At 51.0% G+C, this 24,533-nt stretch overlaps 1 protein-coding gene across 1 annotated transcript; it reads right to left on the bottom strand.

Annotated features, from left to right (window-relative positions):
- Positions 1–7,689: 7,689 nt before the first annotated feature.
- On the bottom strand, positions 7,690–14,242 carry Serpine1 (serpin family E member 1). Its single transcript, XM_026396906.2, has 9 exons — positions 14,103–14,242; positions 12,990–13,261; positions 12,154–12,387; positions 11,542–11,736; positions 10,325–10,523; positions 9,108–9,208; positions 8,910–8,996; positions 8,266–8,349; positions 7,690–7,963 (listed from the first exon to the last, which is right to left on the bottom strand). Exons 2-9 carry the CDS (start codon positions 13,258–13,260, stop codon positions 7,926–7,928), a joined length of 1,209 nt encoding a protein of 402 aa, XP_026252691.2. The 5' UTR covers position 13,261; positions 14,103–14,242; the 3' UTR covers positions 7,690–7,925.
- Positions 14,243–24,533: the final 10,291 nt, after the last annotated feature.

The following is a 24,533-nucleotide window of genomic DNA, read 5'->3' on the forward strand; positions in this document are numbered from 1 at the left end:
CTGGGGTAGGAGGATCACAAGTTCAAAGCCAGTATCAGCAACTAAGCGAGGCCCTAAGCAACTTAGCAAGATCCTGTCTCAAAAAAAAAAAAAAAAAAAAAAAAAACGGCTGGGAATGTGGCTCACTGGTTAAATATCCCTGGGTTCAATCTTTAATACCAACAACAACAAAAAAAAAAGAGCCTGTTTCTGTTGCACCTGAGAACTGACTGGCAAACTTCCTTATCAGGCCATGCCATCCACTGACCTCCTCTGTGCGTAGCCTATCTCTTCAGCTCAACTGCAAGCTCCTGGGGGATGGTATCATACACATCCTTAATTTCTTTCCATCTCGCGGCACAGTTTGTTAGTTGGCTTCAGCTGTGGTCTGTATAGATTTTTTCTGTGGTTTGAGGGTACCCCCAACGTTCATGTGCTGGCACCCTAACTCCTCACTGTGTTGGGAGGTGGCATCTTGAAGAGGTGATCAGGTCGTTCAAGGGGATCGATGCCTTTCTCATTCTCGCAGGCCTGCGTTAGTTATCTAGAGAGGCTTGTCAGAAACCAAGTTCACCTTCCTGTTTCCTTGCTTCTGCCCTTTGGTTTTCCTCCATGAGTCAGAGCAGCCCAAGGCCCTCACCAGAAGCCATGCAGATGCCAGAGCCATGCTCCTGGACGTCCCAGCTGCCAGAACTGTGACTTCAAATAAACCTCTATTCTATATAAATTACCCAGTCTTAGGTATTCCATGGTAGCAACAGAGGATGGACTAAGTCATCAAATATAAATATTTAAATCTTACTTCTTATCCCAAAATAGTCTAAATTCTAATTTCTTATTTAACACTGTACATTTTATATCTGCTGTTTCTGCTGCATGATAGATGGCCTTCTCCAGCTGTTCCAGTACAGAGCGGACACGGCTCAGTCACCTGCTGTTTAGACTGATAGGCATCCCCATGTGAAGGTCCTGCTGTCACCTCAAACTTTCCTTGCTACAAACAAGTTGCTACCTCCTTCCGCCTTCCTGTGAAGCCACCCCATCTTTTGATTTCCCATGTGACTACTGTCACTGACTGACCCTACACTCAAAAGTTATAAGCCTGGAACGCAAAGGGTAATAAGAAAGGACACATGACAGAGACAGGGAACACCAGCTGGGTTATCAGAGGAGAGAGCGAGCAGCAGGAGCTAATCCAGCAACTCAGGACTTCATCCTCACCTGTGTCTTTGGAACCTGTTTTTTTTTTTTTTTTTTTGCCATGATCTTTCCTTTGTGATTTTGCTGACACTGTTTTCTAGAATGTTCTACTCCCCCAACCCAAATCGATCATATTCAGCCTTTAAGGTTTCAATCAAACATCTGCCCTCTGATGAACCTATGTTCTAGTCTGGACTAGAGCAATTGTATCCAGAATGTTCCTTTGATTAATCTTTCAATAATGCATTGCTTTTCAGCTTTCTGGTGTCTCTTCTCCTTGGGAACCTGATGTTAAGAAGCATCACTTATTCTTTTTCTCAATGCTTCATAGTACCTAATGTGAAGTTTGTTGTTTTTTTTTAAATTTTTTTTTAAAGAGAGAGAGAGAATTTTAATATTTATTTATTTTTAGTTTTCGGCGGACACAACATCTTTGTTGGTATGTGGTGCTGAGGATCGAACCCGGGCTGCACGCATGCTAGGCGAGCGCGCTACCGCTTGAGCCACATCTCCAGTCTCCTAATGTGAAGTTTGGCTTTCAAATAAATTTTTGTTCGATTGGATGGAGTTCAGATTTGGAAAGATTTTGGTTGAAGCCACAGCTGCTGTTTTGGAGAAGAATTTTCCATTAGAGTCAAAGCGACATCTGGTGGCTGGGGGACAAAAGGCCATGTTCAGGAAGCTGGTGTTGTGGCTGATGCGGTAGCATGTGTAAGTGCACAAGGTCCTGGTGACTGGCATGTGAGGGCAGCACTGTGGCACTCTCTGAGTCCTTCTTTGTTTCCAGGGAGACTTGTTGCTGCTGATAGATGCCACGGAGAGAAGCAATCCAATGCCACGACAAGCACAGAGATGCTCACTACATGGGGCTGTTAAGTAATAATGGTTGTAATGGCAGGAGCTAGGCACAGTGGCACCTATAGTCCCAGTTGCTCAGAAACCTGAGGCAAAAGGATCTCTTGAACCCTGGAGGGGTTGGAGGCCAGCCTAGGCAACATAGCAAGAGCCTGTCTCAAAAAAATATAATAATAATAGTAATAGTAGTAGTAGTAGTAGTAGCAGCAAGTTTCTTAACCTCTTTGTGTCTTAGGTCTCCTCATCTCTACATAGAAGTTTGCCACTATTATTACAACAAAACTTACTTCAGGAGCCATTTCAAAACAGGGTTTGGAAAACAGGTAGTATCTCCTGGATCAATTTTATTCTGATAGAATATTTTTACATCAAGGGACTTCTGACATTCATGTCGTTGCCCTCCATGGTAAGGTTCATCATCTCCCTGGGTGAGATTGATAAGAAATCTGCAGAAATGGTGGCTGGAGGCAGGTCTTGTTAGTTTTTCATCCGTAAAGAAATAGAGAAAGGAAGAAAAACTTTGAACAGCCAAGGAACGGGGCCAGGGCAAAGTCAAACAGGATGTCAGGCCTCGCGCTGTGACACCGCGTGCTCTTCTTTATCCTCGCAGTATCAGAGAAGCTGAGCACGCTGTTAAATGGGGCAGTTCCCAGTGCAAACTTCCCCTGTTGATAAGGGGGCCTTTTGAAGAATTCTTGTCTCTTGAACCTTCTCAGCATGGATGGACGGTTTTTGAACTGTATACTACAGAATTAGAGCTAACTTGTCCTGATTTTTGAAGCATTTTGTGCAAAAAGATTTTCTTAGAATTCTAAGAAAATATGTTACAAATGGGTTCCTCTTCGGTCCCCAGCCCAAGCCTTGGAATTGGTCATATTTTCAGATTATAAAGAGGTCAAAGGATATACCTGGATTTCAGTGTCCCTGAGTTCTTAGACTGTCACCTTCGGGACCCTAGCTACCCCTGTGAGCTCAAAGTGGGCTCTGTGAAGAGAGGAAGGCAGGAAGAGGGATACTTGCTACCAGCTGAAGTTATGGTCAGAAATCCCAAAGTGGAGCTATCTTGTGAATCGGATGGGGCTAGTGTTTGTGTCTCTGGGTTAAGCTAGCCCAAAGTAGGCCCAGTGCCTCTAGGCTCTTTGATTCTCTGGTTCCATAACTGTATTGTCTCCCTAGAAAGCTTGCCAGTTGCACAGTGAGGACAGCACAGGAAAGATGTAGACTTGTGAGATTCAAAGACAGCCTCTCTGATTCTTCAGAAAACTTGGAATGGAACCATCAGTTGACCCAGTTATCCTACTCCTCAGCATATACCCAAAGCACTTATAATCATACAATAATGACACAGCCACATCAATGTTTATAGCAGCTCAATTCACAATCGCTAAGCTATGGAACCAACCAAGGTGCCCTTCAACAGATGAATGGATTAAAAAATGTGGTATATATACACAATGGAATATTGCTCAGCCATAAAGAAGAGTGAAATTATGGACTTTGCCGGTAAATAGATGAAATTGGAGACTGTCACGCTAAGTGAAATAAGACAACCCCCCAAAAACCAAAGGCTAAATGTTCTCTCTGATTTGAGGATTCTAACACACAATAAATGGCAGGAGAAAGAATAATAGAAATTCAGTGGATTAGACAAAAGAGAATGAAAGAAAGGGAGGGGGATGGGAATAGGAAAGACAGTAGAATGAATCAGACATCAGTTTCTGATGTTCATATATGAATACACAACCAGTGCATTCATCATGTACAACCCCAAGAATTAATTAGAATAAGTTATACTCCATCTATGTATAATATGTCAAAATACATTTTAGTGTCATGTATATAAAAATAAAAAATAAAAATAAATAAATGACAGCCTTCTCTCTAAAGTGGGGAGAACTTTCATGAGCCATCCATCTTGTCTCTTGCCTTGGTTTCCTCTGGCTTTCTAGGGGAGAAGACCCTTTCAAGCTTGGTTAGACTTTGGGGACCCTCTCACTACATTAGTCTCATGGGAAAATAAAAAGGTGAATTGAAAGGGAGGAACCCATAAGGAAGGGGTGCCCACCAACCAGATAGCCTTAGAACATCTGAGCACAGCACGCTGGAGGTGCCCAAGAATGCCCCCGCTGGCCCTTCAGAGGGGTGGGGCCCGGCAGAGGCCTTTGGTACTGTTGAAATGATTGAGGAGTCAATGATTGAGTACCTTGCCAGGTTTACTCTAAAACACATCATGATCAGAATTTGCCCCAAGGAAGCCCGACATCATTTAAGAGAGACAGGGAAAAAAAGATAACGTGAGGGTTCTTTTTGTTCACAGAATAAAATTTCTCTTTATTCACAGCGGTAGGTTTATGTGGGAGTCGTGAAGTCTTATTCAAGCTTGAGAAAAGGTAACTCTCTCATCGGGCAAAATGGCCACTTTTGATTGTTTTGCATCATTTGAGAATGTTTGTATCACCAGAATCACACAGTTTTAGGAATGGAAATTTCCTAAAGGAGACAGTCACATCATGAGGAGTCACTCTGCAGATACACGAGTCCCTGGTAAACGTGACAGAGTATCTCCCACAGCACTGTTGGTAACAACACCACCAGTGACAAAACCAGGCAACAGCCACCCTTGGTGGGTCAGGACATCTATGGTGCATCTACATAGGCAGCTGGCAGAGCGAACCCGGGAGAGGCCTCTAGCAGTGATCATCAGGCGATGAAGCAGGCTGTACAACACTGTGTGCTGTGTATCTGTGTGTACCACGATTTTATTTGAGTGAAAGAAATGAATTTTTAATATGCTTCTAAATGCTTAGCAGAGCTCTAAAAGAACACCCCAAACTGGGGGATTCTTACATTTCTACTTCTATCTTTTAAACCGTTTGTATATCTTCCTATAAGCATGTTGGGTTTTTATTTTTGTAATTTGAAAAAGTCACTTAATCTGCACCTTGACCACTGACACATCTCCATCAGTCATCTGGCTATCCTTGAATCCTGCCAGGGACAGAGAACTTACTACCTCTTAACCACAAGACAGTGCTTTGACGCAGAACGCATAGGTGCTTAGTTACTATTTAGAAATGAGTTGGGTATCCAGAGGGCTGGACCTATTAATCCTATTTTTAGAGTTCTGGAGTTGGGTGTCACACAATGTTGATAGTTAATGTTTTTTTTTTTTTTTTTTTTTTTTTTTTTTTTTAGTTAAGAAAATAGTTTTGAATATGTGAGCAGAAACTAATTGGGGGAAGTGTGTCCTCTGCCAAGAGGCTTCCAACTACCAGGAGGGCTGGGAGCATAGCTCAGTGATAGAGCCCCTTCTTAGCATGCAGTGAGGCCCTGGGTTCCTGGGTTCCATCTCCAACATTGGAAAACACACACACACACACACACACACACACACACACACACACAACCCTGGAGGAAAAGAATAAGAGACTCTTGGGAAGATGTTTTAAGGAGGTTATTAAGAATATGCTAACAAAAGAGCTTTGTTTTCAAAGAACCTGATTTCTAGATGCAGCTGGGGAGTAGGAAGCATCATCGCCTGGGAGTAGAGCTTTGGTTCTCAGCAGGAAGGCTGTCTAGAGAGTGTCGGATCCAGGGTGGTGTGGCTGGATTGATTCAAGGGCAATCGTAGGCAAAAGAAGGGTGACTTGATCTGGGCTGGAGAGATGAGGAGCAGGGGCAGGTGGCTGGGGAGCCTTTGGTGGTGGAAGGAAATACACTTGAGAACCTGCAGGGATGGGGCGATCAGGCCCGCCTGGGCTGGTGGGAAATGTCTGGGGAACCTTTCACTTTTCTTTCTCTTGATGCCGGGGTTTGAACCCTGGGCTTCAGGGGGTGCTAGGCAAGTGCTCTACCACTGAGCTACACCACCAGCCCAAGACTTTTAGCAATTTTGTGAATATGCTAGGGATTGAACTCAGGGCCTTGTAAGTGCTAAGCATGTGCTTGTCACTGACTACAGCCCCAGTCCCTTCTTTCCTTTTTTAGGATGGTTCCCAGGGGAGAATCTCTCTCTCTCTCTCTCTCTCTCTCTCATACACACACACACACACACACACACACACACACACTCACACACACACACACACACTTTTGGAGTCTTGCCTTGCTGCAGACCTGGGTGACCCATCTTGGAGACCCACCCACGGCAGGTCAACAAGCCTGTGCCTGTAATATGTATCTCACCGAGATCCCTGCCACCCGAGAAGTCTTCCAGCCAGCAGGGTCCCAATTCTTTGCACCATGCGAAACATAGAAGCTAAGAGCAGGGACTGTCTTGGCATATTCTTGTACTTATTTTATTTTTTAAATAATTTTTTTTCTCATTTATATATCAAAAGTGAAAAAGCATATAAGTCAACACAACTTCGAGAACATTCAGCCCCACATTTGGGGACTCCTATGGTAACCATGTGTGGCTGTCACTGTCCAGTGCATAATGAATTCAGAAACAAACAAACAAACAAAAAACAGTGAATGAGGCTATTTCGGGAGAGAGGATGTCAGGGTGACTCAGCTTTCATGAGATGACACTCATTTTGCATCTACGCGCAGTTCTGCAGTAAGCGGGTCTTGGTGCGGTACCCCAGCTGGTCGGTTTTCAAAAAGATGAATTAAGTGGGGTGGTTGAGTCCGAGCTAGCTGTCTCCTCCATCCGCCCCCCCTCACGTGTCCACTGCTCACACATAGCAGCCGGAAATGACACATTGAAGTGAGTCACCACTGCGGCTGTGAGTCACCCTGTAATTGGGGAAAGTTCTGTCCTGGTAGGTCATTCAGCCCCTTGCATTTCTGCTCCTAAATATATTGGAAAAATCTGAAACCATCCTGTCCTCCCTCAGGCCTCTCTCACCCACCCCATCCTTTTGGTGTCTAATGAGGGCTGCAATTTGACCACCTTGGCAGGGACCCTAAATCCATCAGGTGGAAAGAGAGGTGCTGTGGGGTCAAGCAGCCACAAGGTGGCAGTGTGCGCACCGCCTCGCTTGTGCCCATGGGGGGATGAGGGTGGAGTGCCAGGCTCTGAGGTGCATGACACAGCCCACGAAGGAACATTCTGAGCAAGTTTAAATAACACTTTCCCCTTAACAGCCCTCACCCTCTCTAACACGCACACAGGGCAAGGCTGAGATAAATACTCAAACACACCCCTGGCCTCCCCCTCCCCACCAGGAGATCTGGGGTGGGGGGCCAGGCACACATCTGACCTTTCTTCCTCAATTCCTACAAAAATAAAGTTTATGGGAAGCAAAAATCTGCTTCTATAAGTAAACAAGTCACCTACACTCCAAAATAATATATGTGGGATGCTTCTGGGGTGGGCGGGGGCAGGGAGGCTGGGCACGGGGTGGGCATTGGGTCCGCCCATCTGCAGCTAGAGTGGACTTTGAGATGAAAGAGCGTTTCTTCCATGGCCTTCTCTGGCCTGTCGCCAGCCTCGGCAGGGGTGGCAGACAGCGCAAGAGTGACAGCAGCGTGACTGGAACACAAATGGTCTCTAGCAAGCACACAGAAGCTCCTGCAGGCCCCGTGGTTCCATTCTGCCAGGGCCTCCGTGGGAAGCAGGTCCAAAGGCCGAGCAGGCAGGGAGATGGGCAGAGGCAGCTGTGCCCGCCATTCCTTCCACAGGTTTTCCGGTCTGGCTTGGAGACCTTTGTGCTCAGGGGTCTCTCACAGGCGGGCTCTCTAGCTGCAAGATCCTCCCACCTCCGAAAGAGGCCGAGGTCATAGAGTCGACTGGAAAGAATTTACCATTGGGGAAAAAGATACAAATGCCTTCTCTCTCCCCAGAAAGAGTCATCACAACAAAAATTCCTTTCTCCAGAGTTTGCTTCTTCCCTTCACGACACATCTCCAGTTTTGGTCCCTGATGAGAGCTTCTTTTCCTCTGGTTAGGGCTCCATCACTTGGCCCATGAAAAGCACTGCCCCTGGGGGGAAAGAACAGGAAGTGGAAGTTGAGAACAGGAAGCCTGAAATTCACAGATCAACTGAGACCTGAGCAGGTGGGTGAGTGTCTGGGGTCACAGGTGCTTAGATGACTGAGTTAGGACTGCGTGGTCTACCCCGGAGCACCATCTCCACCAAGGGGGGGAGTGGAACCAAGTTCTATATTCTTTGCCCAGAGTCCTTGGTGGAGGGGCGGTGGAGGGGCGTCTACCTCTGCATGGGCTGGAGTGCCCCAGGCAAGGATGTTGGGAGGACGGGGGACACTGTGGAGTTCTGTGCTCACCTGTGGGGTTGTGTCGAACCACAAAGAGGAAGGGTCGGTCCATGACAATCTCCTCAGGTGCCATGCGGGCTGAGACCAGGATGGCTAGGAGAGAAGGGACAATGTCTTAGGACAGAGGGACCTCTGTACCAGTGCCTGAATGGATCCCCGGGGACTCTGGTATCACCGGCCTTCCATCTGACAGCAGCACGGGGAGGTGACTTTGCCTCTCTGAATATGGGTCTTGGGGGTTGGGGGATGTCTTCTGAGAACTGGTTTCCTCCAGAGGTTGGGCTGACATCTCTCAAGTGTTCTCTCAAACACTTTTAGGGCTTGCTGATCAGCAAGCTCCTTACATTTAGGTCACACTGTGAGACCGACCTGGGCTTTCATTTGGAGGACTTTTCCACATTCAGGGGCCTTAGGAGTCCCAGGGAAAGTGGGCCCCTTTCCAGGTTGAGAAACGCGTGGGGGAGTGTCATGACAGGGCCACTATCCCCAGCACAGGAAGTGTGCTCTGAACAGAGAGGCCCACATGGAACTGGGAAGGGGGGTCCATTTGGGGTCTAGGACTAGTTATTCTGCAGGATGAGTGAGGCATTGGCTGGTGGCCCCTCCTAGTAGCCTTGGGCTGAGACTGGTGGAGCCTCTCCTGCCAGACTCACCCGTGGAGGAGGATGCTACCGTGCCACTCTCGTTCACCTCGATCTTGACTTTTTGCAGCGCTTGTGATACATAGAGAAGCTCTTGGACTGAAACAGAGAGGAATACAGGGTGGATCAGCCACTGGTCTCAGAGCAGCTCCTTTATCCTCTACAGGGGCCCATGACCCATGGGGATAAGGAAGCAGGAAAACCTCTCACCTGAAAGACTCGTGAAGTCTGCCTGGACAGGGCTGAACATGTTGGTCATCCCCAAGTTCTCCAGGGGCTTCCTGAGGTCAACTTCAGTTTCCAGGGAGAACCTGCAGGCGGCAGGGAGAGGGGAGACAGCTCAAGCCCTGCTTCCTGTTACTGGCAGCATCTGCCTCTCCCTGTCCCCCATCAGGTACAACGGGGGCAGAGCAACAGGGTAGGAAGTCATGGGAACATGGAAGAGGACTGTTTTTTTTTTTTGTTGTTGTTGTTGTTGTTTTTTTTTTTTCAAATCTGTTTGCAAAGCCTCTCTCTTTGCTGGAGGTTTCTAATATTAATGAACATTCTTCTTCAATCTCCTCACCCCCTTGAATCTGTGACTAATTACTTTCCTCAAATAAGGCAGTATTTTAAGCATAATTTTATTCAATCTGACTAGGGGGCCAAGGGCGAATTCTCCTGCCAGGATGTTTGAATAAAAATCTGGTCTGTAGATTGTGTTTCAGAGAGCTAACCCTGAAGAGGACTCAAGCAGTGAGGTTTGGGGGCACTCTGCTTCCCACCAGGGCACAACTAATCACCTCGATTTTTTTGTGTGTGGTGTGTGAGAGAAACAGAACCAGCTACCCAGCTAAATTCTCCTCTTTCCCCAAGGCTGTCATTTTAGCATCTGGAAGTTGGGAATAAGCCTGTGAGAGTGTCCCAGCAATTCTGGAATTACCCAGCCTCAGCCGTCTCCACCCCCTTTGCTTTGTAGAAGGATTGAGAAAATCTGCTCTCCTTAAACTCCAGCCAGAAGCCATAGCTCAGGCTGCCCCATCTTGAAATGATTCCTTTTGTTCCACTGTTAGGATGTTGATTCAAGGAGGTGGGGGTGGGAGTACTGGTCCTTCCTGCTCTCCTGCATGTAGACCCATTCAGCATCCCTCCCCCACATCGTTTTTCCAGCTCTTCCTTTGGCTGGCTGTCACTGGGTATTTCTGGGGGTGGTCAGTATGGGGGCATAGTCTGGAAATTTCCCTCCAGAGAAGACAAACAGAGGGATGATTCAAGTGATCATAATGGAGCCCAGGCCAGAGCACTTCCCTCCAGCCTCCCACACATGCCCCCACTTGGCAGGCATCAGAGATATGGGAAACTCAACCCGGGGGCAGTAATTTCAGGGAACTGGGAGACAGGGAAGATCAAGACATTGGCAAGCATGGCGAGAGCCTAGAATAGCTTACTTGGGCAGAACCAGGAGGCGGGGCAGCCTGGTCATGTTGCCTTTCCACTGGCTGATGAGCTCAGCATCCAGAATATTGGTGAGGGCAGAGAGGGGCACATCTTTCTCATAGGGAGCTGCGATGAACATGCTGAGGGTCTCCCCATGGTAGGGCAATTCCAAGATGTCATAGTAGTGGCCATCAGGGGTGGTGAACTCAGCTGTGAAGATAACCAAGATGGCGGGTTGGAAATGGCTCCAGCCCTTATTAAAATATCCCAGCCCTGGGTTTTCAGCTATTTCTCCTGTCTTCTCTACTCTTTCTGGAAGCCAAGTGCCATTCCAGATTATTTGTTTGGTATTAGAGTCTCTCTACCACTGAGCCACATTCCTGGCCCTTTTTTGCTTTTTTTAAATTTTAAGACAGGGTCTCACTAAGTTGCCTGGGCTGAATTGCTGGGATTATAGATATGCCCCGCCATGCTCAGCTTCCATTTCCACTTTTGAGGCTTGCCTTCCCACTGTCCCCATTCAGTGTTTGTTTATTTGTTGTCCCCCTGGCCCCTGATGCTGGGGCATTGAACCCAGGACCTCACACAGGTTTGGTGAGTACTCTACCACAGTCCACATCCCAGTCCACAGTCCATGTTTTGAGTGGCATTTGCTTGTTTTTGCAGCACTGGGGAGGGAACCCAGGGCCTCCTGCACACTAGGCCACCACTCTCGGGCCCTTGGTATAGAGCCCCATCCCCTATTCAATGGTTTGATTTCCATTTCCCTACTCTTCTGCCAATTCAATGTAATCTGGTTTCTCTCCTTTTTGACCTTCTTGACCTTCTCTGACCTCCTCCCAACACCCTGTCACTATTTCATTCCAATCCTCATCCTTTTAATCCCAAGTCCCATGTAGCCCTCCTCCCAGCCCTATATAATCAGCCCTATATAATCTTGCCACACACCCTGAAGTGGAGAGATGGGGTCAGGTGGTTGATCAGATGTGGACCTGAGGGAATTTCTAGATTTTGGCTTCATCTGGCATGAGAAAAAAAAAAATTCCTTTCTTCTGCTCTCATTATCCAAGTGGGAATATTTGTCAAAATTGGGGTGAATACTAAGGTTAAACGGAAATGCTCCCTATGATCCTTCTCCCCAAGAAGGCGACATTTTGGATGTTCTCTGGGAGATCTTGGGGAAGAGGGGCCCTCGTTGTGAGATTGAGAAGGGGGGTCTTGTACTTACTGTAGTTAAACTTGTTGGTCTGAGACATCATGGGCACGAAGACAGTGCTGCCATCAGACTTGTGGAAGAGGCGGCGGTGGGTGGCCAACTCTGGGAAGGGCGTCTTCCACTGGCCATTGAAGTAGAGGGCGTTCACCAGCACCAGACGTGTCAGCTGGTCCACAGCCTCCTTGCCAAGTAAGTCACTGATCATACCTGTGGACAGCCAGTCATCAAAGGGATGTCCATTGAGGGGATTCAGTTAGAGGGTGGGGTGGAATGGGGTGAGTGGATCATTCTAACTGCTTCCAATTTGTTCCATCTTCCTGAGTCCCAGGAAGTCTTTTCTCACCATGCTTTCCTGATGCTAGGATCCTGTTCAGGATCAGGGTTGGAAACTTGACCCTGTCCATTGCCCCAATACTAACATCTGGTCATTGTGTGTACCAATGTTAGTGCTGCTCTTACTAAATCTCATAGTTTAGAGGGATGCCTTTGGTGTTGGTTCTTGAGAAAGTCTAATTAAGGAAAATATTAGCTATTGAGCCCTGTTCTAAAGCACCTGTGTCTCCAGGGAAGAGTGTGCTGAGGGGAGGCCCCTGGTGTCATGGCTCCCTTTCCCTGCCTGCTCACCTTTTGTGTGTCTCTTCACCCAGTCATTGATGATGAATCTGGCTCTGTCCACCTCTGAGAAGTCCACCTGCTTGACTGTGCTCCGGAACATCCTGAAGAAGTGGGGCATGAAGCCCTGGACCAGCTTCACATCCCGCTGGACAAAGATGGCGTCTGTGCTGCTGATCTCATCCTTGTTCCATGGTCCTATGAGCTCCTTGTACAGCTGACGGAGGGCCAGGGCCATGCCCTTCTCTGTGCCGAGGCAAGGACAGGGCATGTTACATTCATGTTGGGCCAAGGACTCCCAGATGGCCAGCCTTCCCCAGGAAGGCCAGACCCTGCTTGGATGCACATGGTTCTTCTGCCCCCTCAGAGGTCTCTGGAGGGAGATTTCATTCCAAACCATAATCTTGACATCTCCCTTCTTTTCTTATAAGTCTTGGTCCTACCCCTTTCTTTGGTTTAGAATATTTTTCTCTTTTCTTAAGTTACAAACCTTAATTTTTATAATAATGTTTATGCCAAATATTTCAGATGATTCTGTTTAATATTGACATAGCCCTGTGTATTGGGCCTTTTTAGTACTCTCATTCTGTAGAGGAGGAATTCATGGTTTAGAGGAGTTAAGGAGCCACAGTTAATAAGGGTCAGTTCCACTGGTCAAGGGCCAGTCAAGGGCCAGTTAAGGGCCCAGTGGTATAAGGTATGTGGGAAGAAGACGGGGCAGTCCCTCTATTGCACAAGGGTGGACCTGGCTGGGCTGGAGCCAGCCTGTCCCCAGCTTCTGCTAGGTTCGGCCTCTACTCTATGAAGCCCACCTGACTCCCCGCCTCCCACTCTGTCCTGTCTCTCACCATTAATGTTGAATCCCATCGCTGCTTGAATCTGCTTCTGGGTCTCTCCTCCAGTGGTTGCCTGCAGCATGGCCAGCACTGAGGCCACCCCGTAGGGCGAGAAGACCACATTGCGGTCCTTGGAGGCCCGGGCCACCTGCTGAAACACCTTCACTCCGAAGTCTGTGGCCAGATGGGCGGCCTGGTACTCATGCCGGTGCAGGGTGGACCCTTCAACAAAGAGGAGGGCCAGGCCCAGTGCCAGGCAGGCAAAGACTGGAGACAGCTGCATCCTAGAGCAAATGGAAGAGGGTCATATGAGGGAATGTTCTAGAGGATGGCTGAGTGGACAGCTGTGGGCTAGCCTCCTCTTTCTTGCTGCCACCTGGGGATTGATGAACAGGACAGCTTCTGATTCATTAAAGGGTCACAAACAGTGCTGAGCCTGTCAAACTTGGCCGCCATCTGATTCTTTTCACTGGTCAGCCCTGGGGAGACTTAAGCAATTTTTTTTTTTTTTTTGTATCAGGAACTGACACTTAACCAATGAGCCACATTCCCAGCCCTTTATATATTTTTTAAATTTGGAGTCAGGGTCTCGCTGAGTTACTTAGGGCCTTAATAAATTGCTGAGACTGGACTTGAACTCTCGATCCTCCTGCCTCAGCCTCTCAAGCCACTGGGATTACAGGCGTGCACCACTGCCCCTGGCTTGATCCTATTTTTTACCTGTGAGAATCTTGCAAAATACCAGTGGGTCTCCCAATCCCTCCAAGGGGCTGAAAGGCTAAATTACAATGACATCTTTGAACTGTGCAACTTTTCTAATTCTCTTATCACATGTCCCCAACTACAGCTTCATTTGAGTTAGCAGCATGAAAACCCCCCTCTCCTTAGGTAAGGAAGCAGCAAGCACCTTGCAGGAGAGGGACAGAGTAAGGTCCTTGTTTCTGGGTGACAGGGTTGTTGGTGGGGCCTGATTACCCTCAGCACTCTCCTGCTGCCAAGCCAAGGTGCCAAGGCAGGATTGGCTGAGAGCTACAGGGGTCTGGGGAAAGAATACAGAGGAAAAGTGGGGATCGAGGATGGAGGAAGCCCCTGGGTGAGAGGTGAGGGAATTTGCTTTTCTCCTACCTGAAGTTCTCAGAGGAGCCTTGTGACTGGCCGTTTGTCCTGCAGGAGCTGCAGCTGTCTAGCCGCTGCTGGAGGAGGGGGTGTGGCCTTCCTTCTTGACAGCGCTCTTGGCCTTGCAACCAGCCACAGCTGTGCTCCTCCTGGGCCGCTGCTTCCCTTTATACCAGATGCGGGCAGGAAATAGATGAACTCATGTTCCAGCCCCACCCACTTTCTGGCTCTGGAAGTTCATCTGAACCGCCAGCCAGGCCCCCCTTGCACCTCCCTCTCTAGGGCTTGCCGAGGCGTGTGTGCATGTCACTGTGTGTGTACGTGTGTAAGAGAGGGCTTGGGAACAATTGAGCAAGTCCTGATTGCCCGAGTCCCAGGGCCTTGCTTGATCTGACCACCCTGATGTCTGTGTTCCTCTCTCTTTGGTCAGCTTGACCCCTGGCTGTGCCAGATGGTCCATGATGACCAGGGTTCAGGATCACCTTCCCTGGCGCTCAGCTTGGGCAGAAGCAGCCCATGTACTCCCTTCCCGCTGGAGAAACAGGTAGCCGTGGAGGATCCAAGAACCCAATGGACTTTGTGCACTTCTCTCTGCCAGCGCGCTCTACCCAGCACCCTGGCTAAGCTCCTGGCTAAGCTCCTCCCTCCTCTGGGTCTTAGCCCAGTGGCCGCGGGCATGTGGTGTGCCAGGAGGTTGTCTGGGTTCTGACTGTTCTGTACTGGGCCTCCACAGAGGACTGTGGGTCCCTGCCTCGTCCCCACCATGTGCCCGCCCAGCTCCTGATGATGCACAGTTGAGTCCCTCCACGTGTCCAGACTCTCTTGGTGCTCTCGAGGACTCTCCTTGTGCCAACAGCACTCTGACTGGAGTTTGAGGAGTGCTGGGTGGGGTAGAGGTGGGTAGAGGTGGTAACCAGGGGTTACCAGGGTAAAGCTTTGGCAAGAATGGACCTTTCATTTCTTCAAGCTGCCTTTGGTGGCTGGGAGGGGCAGCGCCTTCTCCTCCTTCACCCATGACACTGAAGGCTGGAGCCACAGGAGGAGGGACAGGAGAAAGCAGAGTGTCAGTTCATGGTGGGTTTGTGGGATGTGCTTTTAGGGCCTTGCGCTTAAAGGAGGAAGAGTGACGCTGAGTTCTTCAAGGGTGGGCGTTGGCTAGTGTGAGCCTGTAGGACCAGGGGAGGGCGTTGGGGGAGTTTGGAGGATCAGGAGCCCTAAGCCATGTAGCCTGGATGCTGAGGGTGGAGGGGCCACAGGGGAAGGCCGGAGGCTTCCTGCAGGGAGAAAAATGGAGCTGTCTGCTTCAGGGTCCATGCGCTGTCATGCTCCTTGTAGGGGACGGGTTTCAACAGGCGGTCTCCATAGAGACAGCTGATGGCAGAGTCACAGGAAGTTTAAGTGGGTGGTAGCATCAGGATATTTGTTATGGATTTTTCTGTAAACAGATGCCAAGGGCAACCGCAGCTGAGTGGCTTTCCCATCTTGACTTTGCCTCCACTTTTGTTTCCTCCAACGGTTCTTGGAGTCGGGTGGGGGTGGGGGCAGGGAATGAGGGAAACCTCAGTCGGAAAGTTAGGATCACAGACACAAGAGAGAACTGTTCCTGTGCATCTGTCTCTTGTTTATGTCTTTTTCCTTTTCTCAGTTGTGGTTTGAAGGACCTCAGAGGGTGGTTAGTGGTGAGGGAGAGGCAGTGCCCTTGACCTCTCCAAGGGAGGAGACTGAAGCCCCTCTCCAGCCCTACCTCCTTCCCGCCATCCTTAGGGATCAGAGGGGAATCCCGAGAGTCTGGGTTGGGAGTGCCAAGCCCCAAGGATTCAGAAAACAGTGAATGTGGTCATTTTTAGAAGTGGACCCTCCAGGTGCCCTGGTCCAGCCTCTTGATCACCTTAGTGGAGACTCCTTCCCTTCCCCTGAGTCATTGCCACAACCCGCCTGGCTCAACCATGAAGGCCTCTGCTGTGATCTGTGGATGGCCTGGGCCTGGCCAGGCAGAGGCCAGTTCTACCCCTGTCATGGACCTCATGCCATTCCAGAAAAGACACTCTGTTCTGTGGCACAGGAGAGTTGGGGAGCAGCTCTATGTCCTGACTGGGGAGGGGTGGGGGTGTACATCATCCTTTGGAAAAAAGATTGACTCACAGGGAGACTTTTCCCAAACTGGAGGGAATCTGTAGGCATCTGTAGGTGGATGTTAGGAACTAAGGCAAGACCGGGCCGGTAGGGCGCCATGCTGGTTTGCTGACTTCTCCTTTGACCCCTGGTCAGCTGGGCTGATGGTCCAGAACCCAGACTTGACCTTGGTCCCTGCCTGTCCTCTGCACGCACATGGCCTTGTCAACCCTTGGCGGGGTAGAAGAGCTGGCCTTCCGTGCGCAGGGTGCAGTTTCCTGCAGGCTGCTGGGGGGCTGCTGTCCCAAAGCCTCCCCACAACACCCTTCTGGGAATCTAGCCCGACTCACTGTGTTGTCACTTTTGCTTTTTTATCCTGAACCCCAAACAACTCTGACCCAATCTCTCAAGCTCTGGCTGTTTTGTAAGGGGTCAAATGGACAGAGAGAGACAGAAAAGTCCCTGCTGTTGAAATAAGTGGATCTCTGATTTCCGGAGGGTTGGAGATAAGAGACTCAATGACAGGGCCATGAATTTCTGGGGGAGTTCCAGAACTAATTGGGAAAGAGAGCGCTATCTGACCCGCAGCAGGTGGTTCATGACCAGGCCAGTGTCACATTTTCCGCCACCATCTCCCACCCTCACGTAGGCCCTGACTCCTCTGGGCCCAGATCGCCATCCTCCTGGCGCCCCTTCACCCCTTCACCCCTTCACCCCTTCACCGCTGCCCTCTTGCCCTCTTTTCTGCTCACTCCTTCTCTCTCACTTTCCCTTTGTCCCTGTCTCCTCTCCTCTCCCTGCATGTGATCTCTCCCAGGCTCCCACCTCCTCCCTTCTGCTCTCTGACTCAATCTCTCTTTCCCTCTCCTCCACCTTCCAGAATCCCTTTTACAGGCAAACACTGCTCTCAGGAGCCCTTCCTGTGGGAAGAGAGCTCTGCCTCCCCCAGTTACACAGACTCCCTGGAATGCTGGGCCCGGGCCCTGATGGTTGCTGATTTCAGTGGGAGAGCTGGGGGTGGGAGAAGGGCAAGGTCCTGCTAACTCATGGCGCTATTTCTGGACTGGTGGCTCTCCAAACAACACAACTCCCAAAATAGCCTGTGTTTGGGCTTGGCTCCCTCTGTCCCTCTCTAGGAGTGAGCTTCTGTTCATTGAGGATCCTGGCTGGAAGAGCCCAGCATGCAGCAGTGTTGGCTTGTCCCACGCCCCCTCCCCAAACTAGTTCCTGACTTGCCCGTCTCAGTAGCACCCATTCTTTCTGCCCTCTCCAGCCTCTGTTCAACCTCACTCCCTAAATTCTTTCTTTCTTTTTTCCTTTCTTTGGCACCCCGGATTGAATCCAGGGGTGCTTGACCACTGAGCCACATCCCCAGCCCTTTTTTATATTTTATTTAGAGACAGGGTCTCACTGAGTTGCTTAGGGCCTGGCTAAGTTGCTGAGGCTGGCCTTGAACTGACCATCCTCCTGCCTCAGCCTCCCGAGCTGCTGGGATTCCAGGCATGCGCCACCGTGTCCGGCTCCTTAAACTCTTACAGCACTCAAACCCGCGCTGTTCCTCTGTGTAGCCCTTGCTTGTCCCCTTTTCCTCCAATTCATAAAGTTCCATCTAACCCAGGAGGAGCCATCTTACCCAGTCCTGGGGTTCAGAGAAGCCGCACAGTGACAATACCACAAATGGAAGAATGGTGACCATGGAATTGGACCCAGCCTACAGGCAGGGATGTGATCCTCAGTGACTCTGTGTCTCAAGGCAAAACTTAGCTTTTCGCGCCTCAGTTTTCTCTTTGTTTATTTATTCTATGCCTCAACCCAGGGTCTCGGGCCTGCTAGGCAGGCACTGTACCAGACCTCAGTAAAACAGATCAGGATTCCCATCCTTCGGGGTTGTTGTGAGGTTTGCTTGAAACAGCATCTGTCCTAGGTTGGGAATTCTTAGGCTCTCACCAAGTGTCTGTCCGCCACTCTCGGTGGGTGGCAACACCAGGACGGGAGCCCAGACAGCCTAAGCCGTTAATTTTGATATAAAGCAAGCTCCCTGAGGGAGGAATGCTTGGGTCTTCTCTTTAGCTTCCCTCGGTGGTTTGGCAGAGTGTTGGCCTGAAGTGCCCTGGCAGGGGATTGGCAGGTTGCCAAGAGGGTGGCTGCCAGCCCCAGTTGTCCCTTTCAGGCCAGATCTGCCTGTTTCCACTCCAGCCCTGTCACTCACGCTGGCCCAGTTTGCTGGCTTTCACTTCTTCTCTGGGCTTCAAGATCCTGTACAGACGCTGCTCACGTTCCTGGCACATTCTGATTTCTTGAACATTCCAGGGACGAAGGCGCCTTGTTTCACCAACAGGTAAAACTGGAGCTGGGTTTGACTGGGCCTTTGGAGCCGTCCTTTGCCACCACACTACCCCAGCGTGTTAGTTCACTCTTATCCCTTGGCACCCCTTGTCTGGAAGTCATTTCTGCACTGGAATTCAACGTGGCCCTCCACGTGTCTTAGGTACCTAATTTCCTGAGGGCGGTTAGTGCCGTCAATGTGCAATGGGAGCAAAGGATCTCCATGGACCTCAGGCAAGAAGGAGGTTCCTCAGGCCCAGTGTGGCCACCAAGAGGAAGTCTGATGGACAGGGAAGGGTGGGGTGGTGCATGTAGATGTGACCACAGAGCCGGCCCATGTCAGCAAGATAGACTGCAGGGCACCTCGGGGCCTTCCTGGCTGGATTCCGTCCCCCTCGTCCACTTCTCTAATCACTTCTCTGGATCACCCAGCTCTGATTCACTCCTTCATCCTGACCAGCCTGGTTCCGCATTCCCTGCATGCCTAAGTCTCCCTTTACATCATTCTGTGGACACATCCTGTTTTCATTAGACCCTGGTTATGTATGAATCTTGGCTTCCCCGACGTGGCCCACTATTCCTTGACGGTGTGAAACTCAGAAATGTGAACTTCTCCCTTCCCTGAAAGGGCATCATAGACACGTGGGAGATAAAGACCAACGTGCATGACAGGATCATAAAAAGAACATAAAACCGTCTGAAGGAATTTTAAATGTTAAGACTTGGGGAGTTAAGGATGGAGACGTGGAGGCTGTGGAATATGGAGGGGACGCTTCATGGAGGAAGTGAGGCTGATGCTGAGCTGGGAGGGAGGCCCAGATGACCTCAGCAGAAGAGCAGAGAAGCCAATATGGATGGGGTGGGTTGGGGAGGCACAACGTACAGAACGTTCCCTCCTCCTCCACAAGTCTTCTTTTCTAGGGACCACCCTGTTCCCATTCTGTCTTGTCCTCTTGGTGGGCTTTCATGTGGTGGGTCTCTTTCTGGACTCTTCTGGTTGAGGTGGATGTCTGGATCCTGGCTGTGGACATGAATCTTGTCCTGAGCTCCCACTGAGCTGGACAGACGCCCATGGAGACAGTGATGGGGTCAGTGGGGTCTTTGTGGGTGGCGGAGTTCCCAGGGACAAAGCGGCTCCTGAGGTGATATAGCACAGATGGAATTTGCCATGGGGCTCCCGGGACACACCGAGTCACTGACCAGTCCTTTCTTCCCGGCTTTCTTGCCAGATAAGACTCCCGCATGTCTCTTCATCTGAGTCACCCTAGACCCCCTCAAGCTGTCCCTGTCATCAGAACGTGGCGGGGCTATAGCTGCTTGGCTTGGCTTGAGCCTGGGCCCAGAGCCCTTCCCCGAGCCCCTGGTGCAGTTTTTCAGTTCTAAGCCCTGGGATGGCAGGTGCTGTGCGAGGGGAAGGACAGAGACCCCAGCATGACCGTCTTCCTTTTTCTCCGACACAGCTGATTTGGGGGCCCAGTGGGATCCTCAGGATCTTCCCTGAGATGGGCTTTGGGGCCCCCCAGCACAGACAGGGCGAGTGTGTTCTCATCCACAAGAGCTGATTTTCTTGCCTCTGTCCTGAGCAGTACCCTCTACCCCAGAGCAAGCTGGGTGTCAAAGGCTCCTCTGCTCCAACAGGTCCAAAGCAGACCCTCCAGGTTGTCATCCCGGCTGAGCCCCTTATTCCCAGGACTCGAGGCCAACCTGGGAATAACAGCACGTTCTCCTCTGAGGCCCCTTGTCGGGGGCTCCGCTGCATCCCTGCTGGCCCCCGCCTCTGTCAGGAACTGGCAGGGCTGAGTGAGTAAGGCTGATATGGCCCAGACAGTAACTGTCATTCAGATGGCAGCGTGGCCTTCCTGGGGCCGTGGGAGAGGGGAGGGGGCTGCCAGGTAGAGGAGGTGAGGTGGCAGGTATGAGGCAGCTCAAACCCACAAAGGGCCCCAGGGCCTGCTGCTCCACGGCTGGAAGGGCGGGCTGGTCTGGGCGCCTCCAACAGCACAGGAGTCAGACTTGGGTTCTCTTCTGGAACCGGCACGCGGGCTAGGCCCAGGAAGCCAGGAGAGAGACCTGGGCCATTCCCCTGCCTCTCCCACTTCTCTCCAGCCTTGCAGAATCTCACAGGAAGTGCCATGGGCAGGGGAGTTGGTAGGTGTTGGGCAGACCCACCCGCTGCCTGGTGGTATCTTTGGAGGCTGGTCTCAGTCTTACCCTGAGTTCACCGGCTTCCTCCTGAGCCAGTGTTGCCAAAAGCTTGGCCTCGTCCCCGATGCCAATCCAATAATGAGGACATGGGTATTTTTTTTTTTTTCTTGGCACTGGGGATTGAACTCAGGGGCCCTCGGGGATCTCAACCACTGAGCCACAGACAGGGTCTCACTGAGTTGCTTAACACCTCTCCATTGCCAAGGCTGGCTTTGAACTTGCAATCCCCCAGCTCAGGGCTTCCTTCTGAGGGTCCAGTGGGGACAGCTTCTCCTTCCTTCAGGGCCCAGACCCAGCCAGGCATTAGGAAGCCAGGGTGACAGCAGAGGGACATGAGGCAAAGTTCAAGGCTGGAGGAGAAGCCCACACTTGTAATCCCACATAATCCCACATGCCTGGAATTACAGGCGTGCGTCATCACGCCCTGTGAAGGCACAGTTTTGAGAAAAAGGGAAAAAGATGGTTTATTGCCTTGCTAGCAAAGGAGAAATACAGGGGACTCATGTCCCAAAGGATATGATTCTGTCCCTCGGCAGGAATAGCGGTCTTTTTAAAGAGGTGATTCAAAGAAAATGAGATTAGGAAGGAGAGCTCAGGGAAAAGAAGATCAGGGAGGAGAAAATCAGGAAGGAGAAGGTTAGGGAAAAAGAAAAACACACGTTTCATGGTGACAAGGGATTAGTCAGAGCATCAAGTGAACCCCTGTTACACTAGGAGGGTCTTGCACCAAATCCAGATCCAGAGTTGAGGACATGAAGTCCATGCAGATTTGAGAATATGTCCTCCATCTGGGTAGAACCTCCTCATCTGTCCACCTGGGCTTTCTCCATGGGCTCACACTGCCCCGCTGCATAAGGGACAGCTTGCTGTCCATGGTGGACCCCACAGGCCACTGAAGAGGAGGCCCCAACCAAGGAAAAACTTCCACTTCCTGCTTCTTCCTGCTCCAGTCCTTTGCTCTTCGTGGCCCTTGGGCTCTCCATGAATGGTCAAGCTTCTGGCTGGTGGCCAGCCCTGTCTGGACAGGAGGAAACCAAGAGGTGAGGAGGAGAACACTCAGTCCTCAAGACCAGAAATTCCACCGGAAAGCAGACAATGCACAGGGGAGACTCACCCTCTAGAGATCAGGGGGCAAGGAGCGGGACAGGCCCTTCCTGCTCCAGCGGGGTAAACAACCCAGGCTGGGCGGCCTCTGCTGCTCCTTCTCTTCCCAGTGTGAGTGCCAGCGTCCAGGCAGGAGGGCTGGGCAGGGCCCCTGCACATCTGGGAGAAGCAGGCCCCTGAACGTTAGGAAGCCAGTGTGATAGCAGAGGGACAGGAGGCAAAGCTCAAGGCTGGAGGAGAAGCCCACACCTCTAAGGGACAGAAGAAACTCCCCCCGCAGGCTAGAGTGCACCTAGGTCCCCAACCCAGCCTCCCATGCCCCCAAGACTAGAAGAAGGATTGATGCCAAGTCCAAAGACTCCGGCCTGGCAAAGTCTGGATTCGTGGTTGCCTCTGTTCATCTATTTAGGGAACTTTCCAATCTGCGTATTGATTCATTTTTAGGATTCAGAGCTCCGCTTGCCTTTTCTTCTGAGTTTTAGAAGTTCCTGTCCCCAAAATGCAGCAATGATGACAGCTAAAATACGTGTTGCGGTTGCTGTTTGCCAGGGCTTTTTGCTTGCTCATTATTTTATTTCATTTTCATGAAACTCAAACTGTGTGCAATAGCCCGGTGGAGCGCATGCCTGGAATCCCAGTCAGCCCAGGAGGCTGGCCTGAGGCAGGAGGATTGCGAGTTTGAAGCCAGCCTCAGCAACTTAGCCAGGCCCTAAGCAAGCAAAGGAGGGGACAGCTGGTGTGAGCTGAGGAGAGGGGCTGGCTCCAGCTCCCCCAGCCCCAGCCTGGTTCTCAGTGCCTTGGTGACCCCCTACCTGTCCCTTGTCTGTCTGTCCCCCAAAACTCCTTCCCCTACGGTGTGTCACTGGGCTCCCTGTGTCCCTACCCCTAGAGCTGCAGAACTGAGGACTGATTGCAACTCAGGTGTCAAATTGTCAGAGTCAATCGCTTTTGAATTGTCATTCTGTGCCTTGGTCCAGTTGTTCCCAACCCCAATCAGCACGTCACACACCCAGGAGCTTTGCAAATCTCCTGAATCTGGGCCACCTCTGATGGTTGGAACCTGAATCCTAGAATCCGGGAATCCTGGAATCTTGGTGTTTGGGTGTTTCTGTTCTGTTTTTATTTTCTTCTGTTTATCAGCTGCCCAGGTGTCTCTGGGATGGAGATAGTGGCCTGAGCCCAGATGAGAGAGTGGTGGGGCAGAGGTTGGAGGTAGGGGACATCTCATCAACCTGCAAGGAGCTGCCTGGCTGGCTGAGGGTTGGTCAGTCTTTCCAGAGGCCCTGAGACTGGGTAACAAGGAGCCACAGCCAATGAAAGGGGCAGGGACGATGGGCGTGTCACCTTGTCCTTGGACCCATTTGCTCAAGGAGCAGGTTTTCCCCTGTCCTTTGCCCCATTCATGTTTGTGGGATGGTTTTATGGACTTCAGACCAGACCTTGAGGTGAGTAGAGAAGGGAGAGAGAAGACAAGGAGTTGGTCCCCGGGGTTGGGGGGATCTTCACCCTCAGGGTGGAAGGCCAGTGGGTCCCTCAAGTGCCTGGAAAGAGCTACTAGTGAAATGCCCAGGAAGGGCCCTGTGGGAAATGGCCGGTGAGGCAGCCCTTGATGATAGAGGGTCACTACCATAATTGTCATCCGCAAGCATTTCTGGGGCACTGCTTTCTTCTGCCCTGGAACATAAAAAGATGGGGGGATCTGTTGGGGAGAAAGGCAGGCGTTTATAAAGACCAGAGGTTCCAGGGAGTCATGCCAGATGCCCCTTGAGGGACACCAGGTGAAAAAATCGGCCAGGGGATGTCTGGGGCTTGGGGAAGGCAGACAGGAATCCGGGGACCTGACCTATGGCAGAGAGCAGGAAGTGTGGGGGGAAGAGGAGCAATATGGAGTCTGTCACACCATTTCTTGAAAAAAAAAAAAAATGAGACCAGTTCCAGGAGTCTCAATTGAGACAATTTCATGTGGAGGTAGAAGAGCCTGGAAGTGCAGAGCCCCAGTGGGAGGCTCTGCTCATGTGCAAGGGCCTGGAAGAGCCTCCCTGTTCCCGCTCCTCCTCCTGCCTGGACCTGCTCTCTTAGTCAGAACCTGTGCCAGGTGCTCTGTCTCCCCGACAGCTCTGGGGTGTGATGAGGCCCCCGTTATTCACAGCCTGAATGACAGCTGACTCCCTTGGGCACCCTCCCAGCCTCCACAGCCCGGCCTGCCAGCTCACCACCCCCCTGGGGCTAGCTCCAGACCCAGACAACCCGACGTCAGTGGAAGCCTAGGGCCCCGCTGGGCGTGGTGGCCCCCCGTCTGAAGTCCCAGCAGCTGGGGAGGCTGAGGCAGGAGGATGGAGAGTTCAAAGCCAGCCTCAGCAAAAGTGAGGTGCTAAGCAACTCGGTGAGACCCTGTCTCTAAATAAAATTAAAAAAAAATAGGGCTGGGAATGTGGCTCAGTGGTTGAGTGCCCCTGATTCAATCTCTGGGACCCCTACCCGCCCACAAAAAGAAGCCTGGGGCCCTGCAGGGGGCAACTCTCCCTCCTCCAGAGCCCCTGAGCCCTGGACTGGCCAGCTTCATGGAGGGATCAGGCTGTCTCAGGAAACAGAGAGGCAACCATCACGTTTGTAAGGCCTACCTCCTTCAGAGGGGACCCACTTCTCCTCCTGAGCCCTGGTTTAGGTTCATACTCATAGAAACCATTCCACTTT

This window comes from Urocitellus parryii, chromosome 9 (assembly GCF_045843805.1).
Source record: "Urocitellus parryii isolate mUroPar1 chromosome 9, mUroPar1.hap1, whole genome shotgun sequence".
Classification (NCBI taxonomy): Eukaryota; Metazoa; Chordata; class Mammalia; order Rodentia; family Sciuridae; genus Urocitellus; species Urocitellus parryii.

Excerpts from the sequence above, each read along its gene's own strand:
- Serpine1 (XM_026396906.2), bottom strand. The coding sequence starts at position 13,260 with ATGCAGCTGTCTCCAGTCTTTGCCTGCCTGGCACTGGGCCTGGCCCTC. Across the intron at positions 11,737-12,153 it reads GGTGAAGAGACACACAAAAG|GTATGATCAGTGACTTACTT; the intron begins GTGAGCAGGCAG and ends GGCTGTCCACAG. Across the intron at positions 10,524-11,541 it reads GACCAACAAGTTTAACTACA|CTGAGTTCACCACCCCTGAT; the intron begins GTAAGTACAAGA and ends TTATCTTCACAG.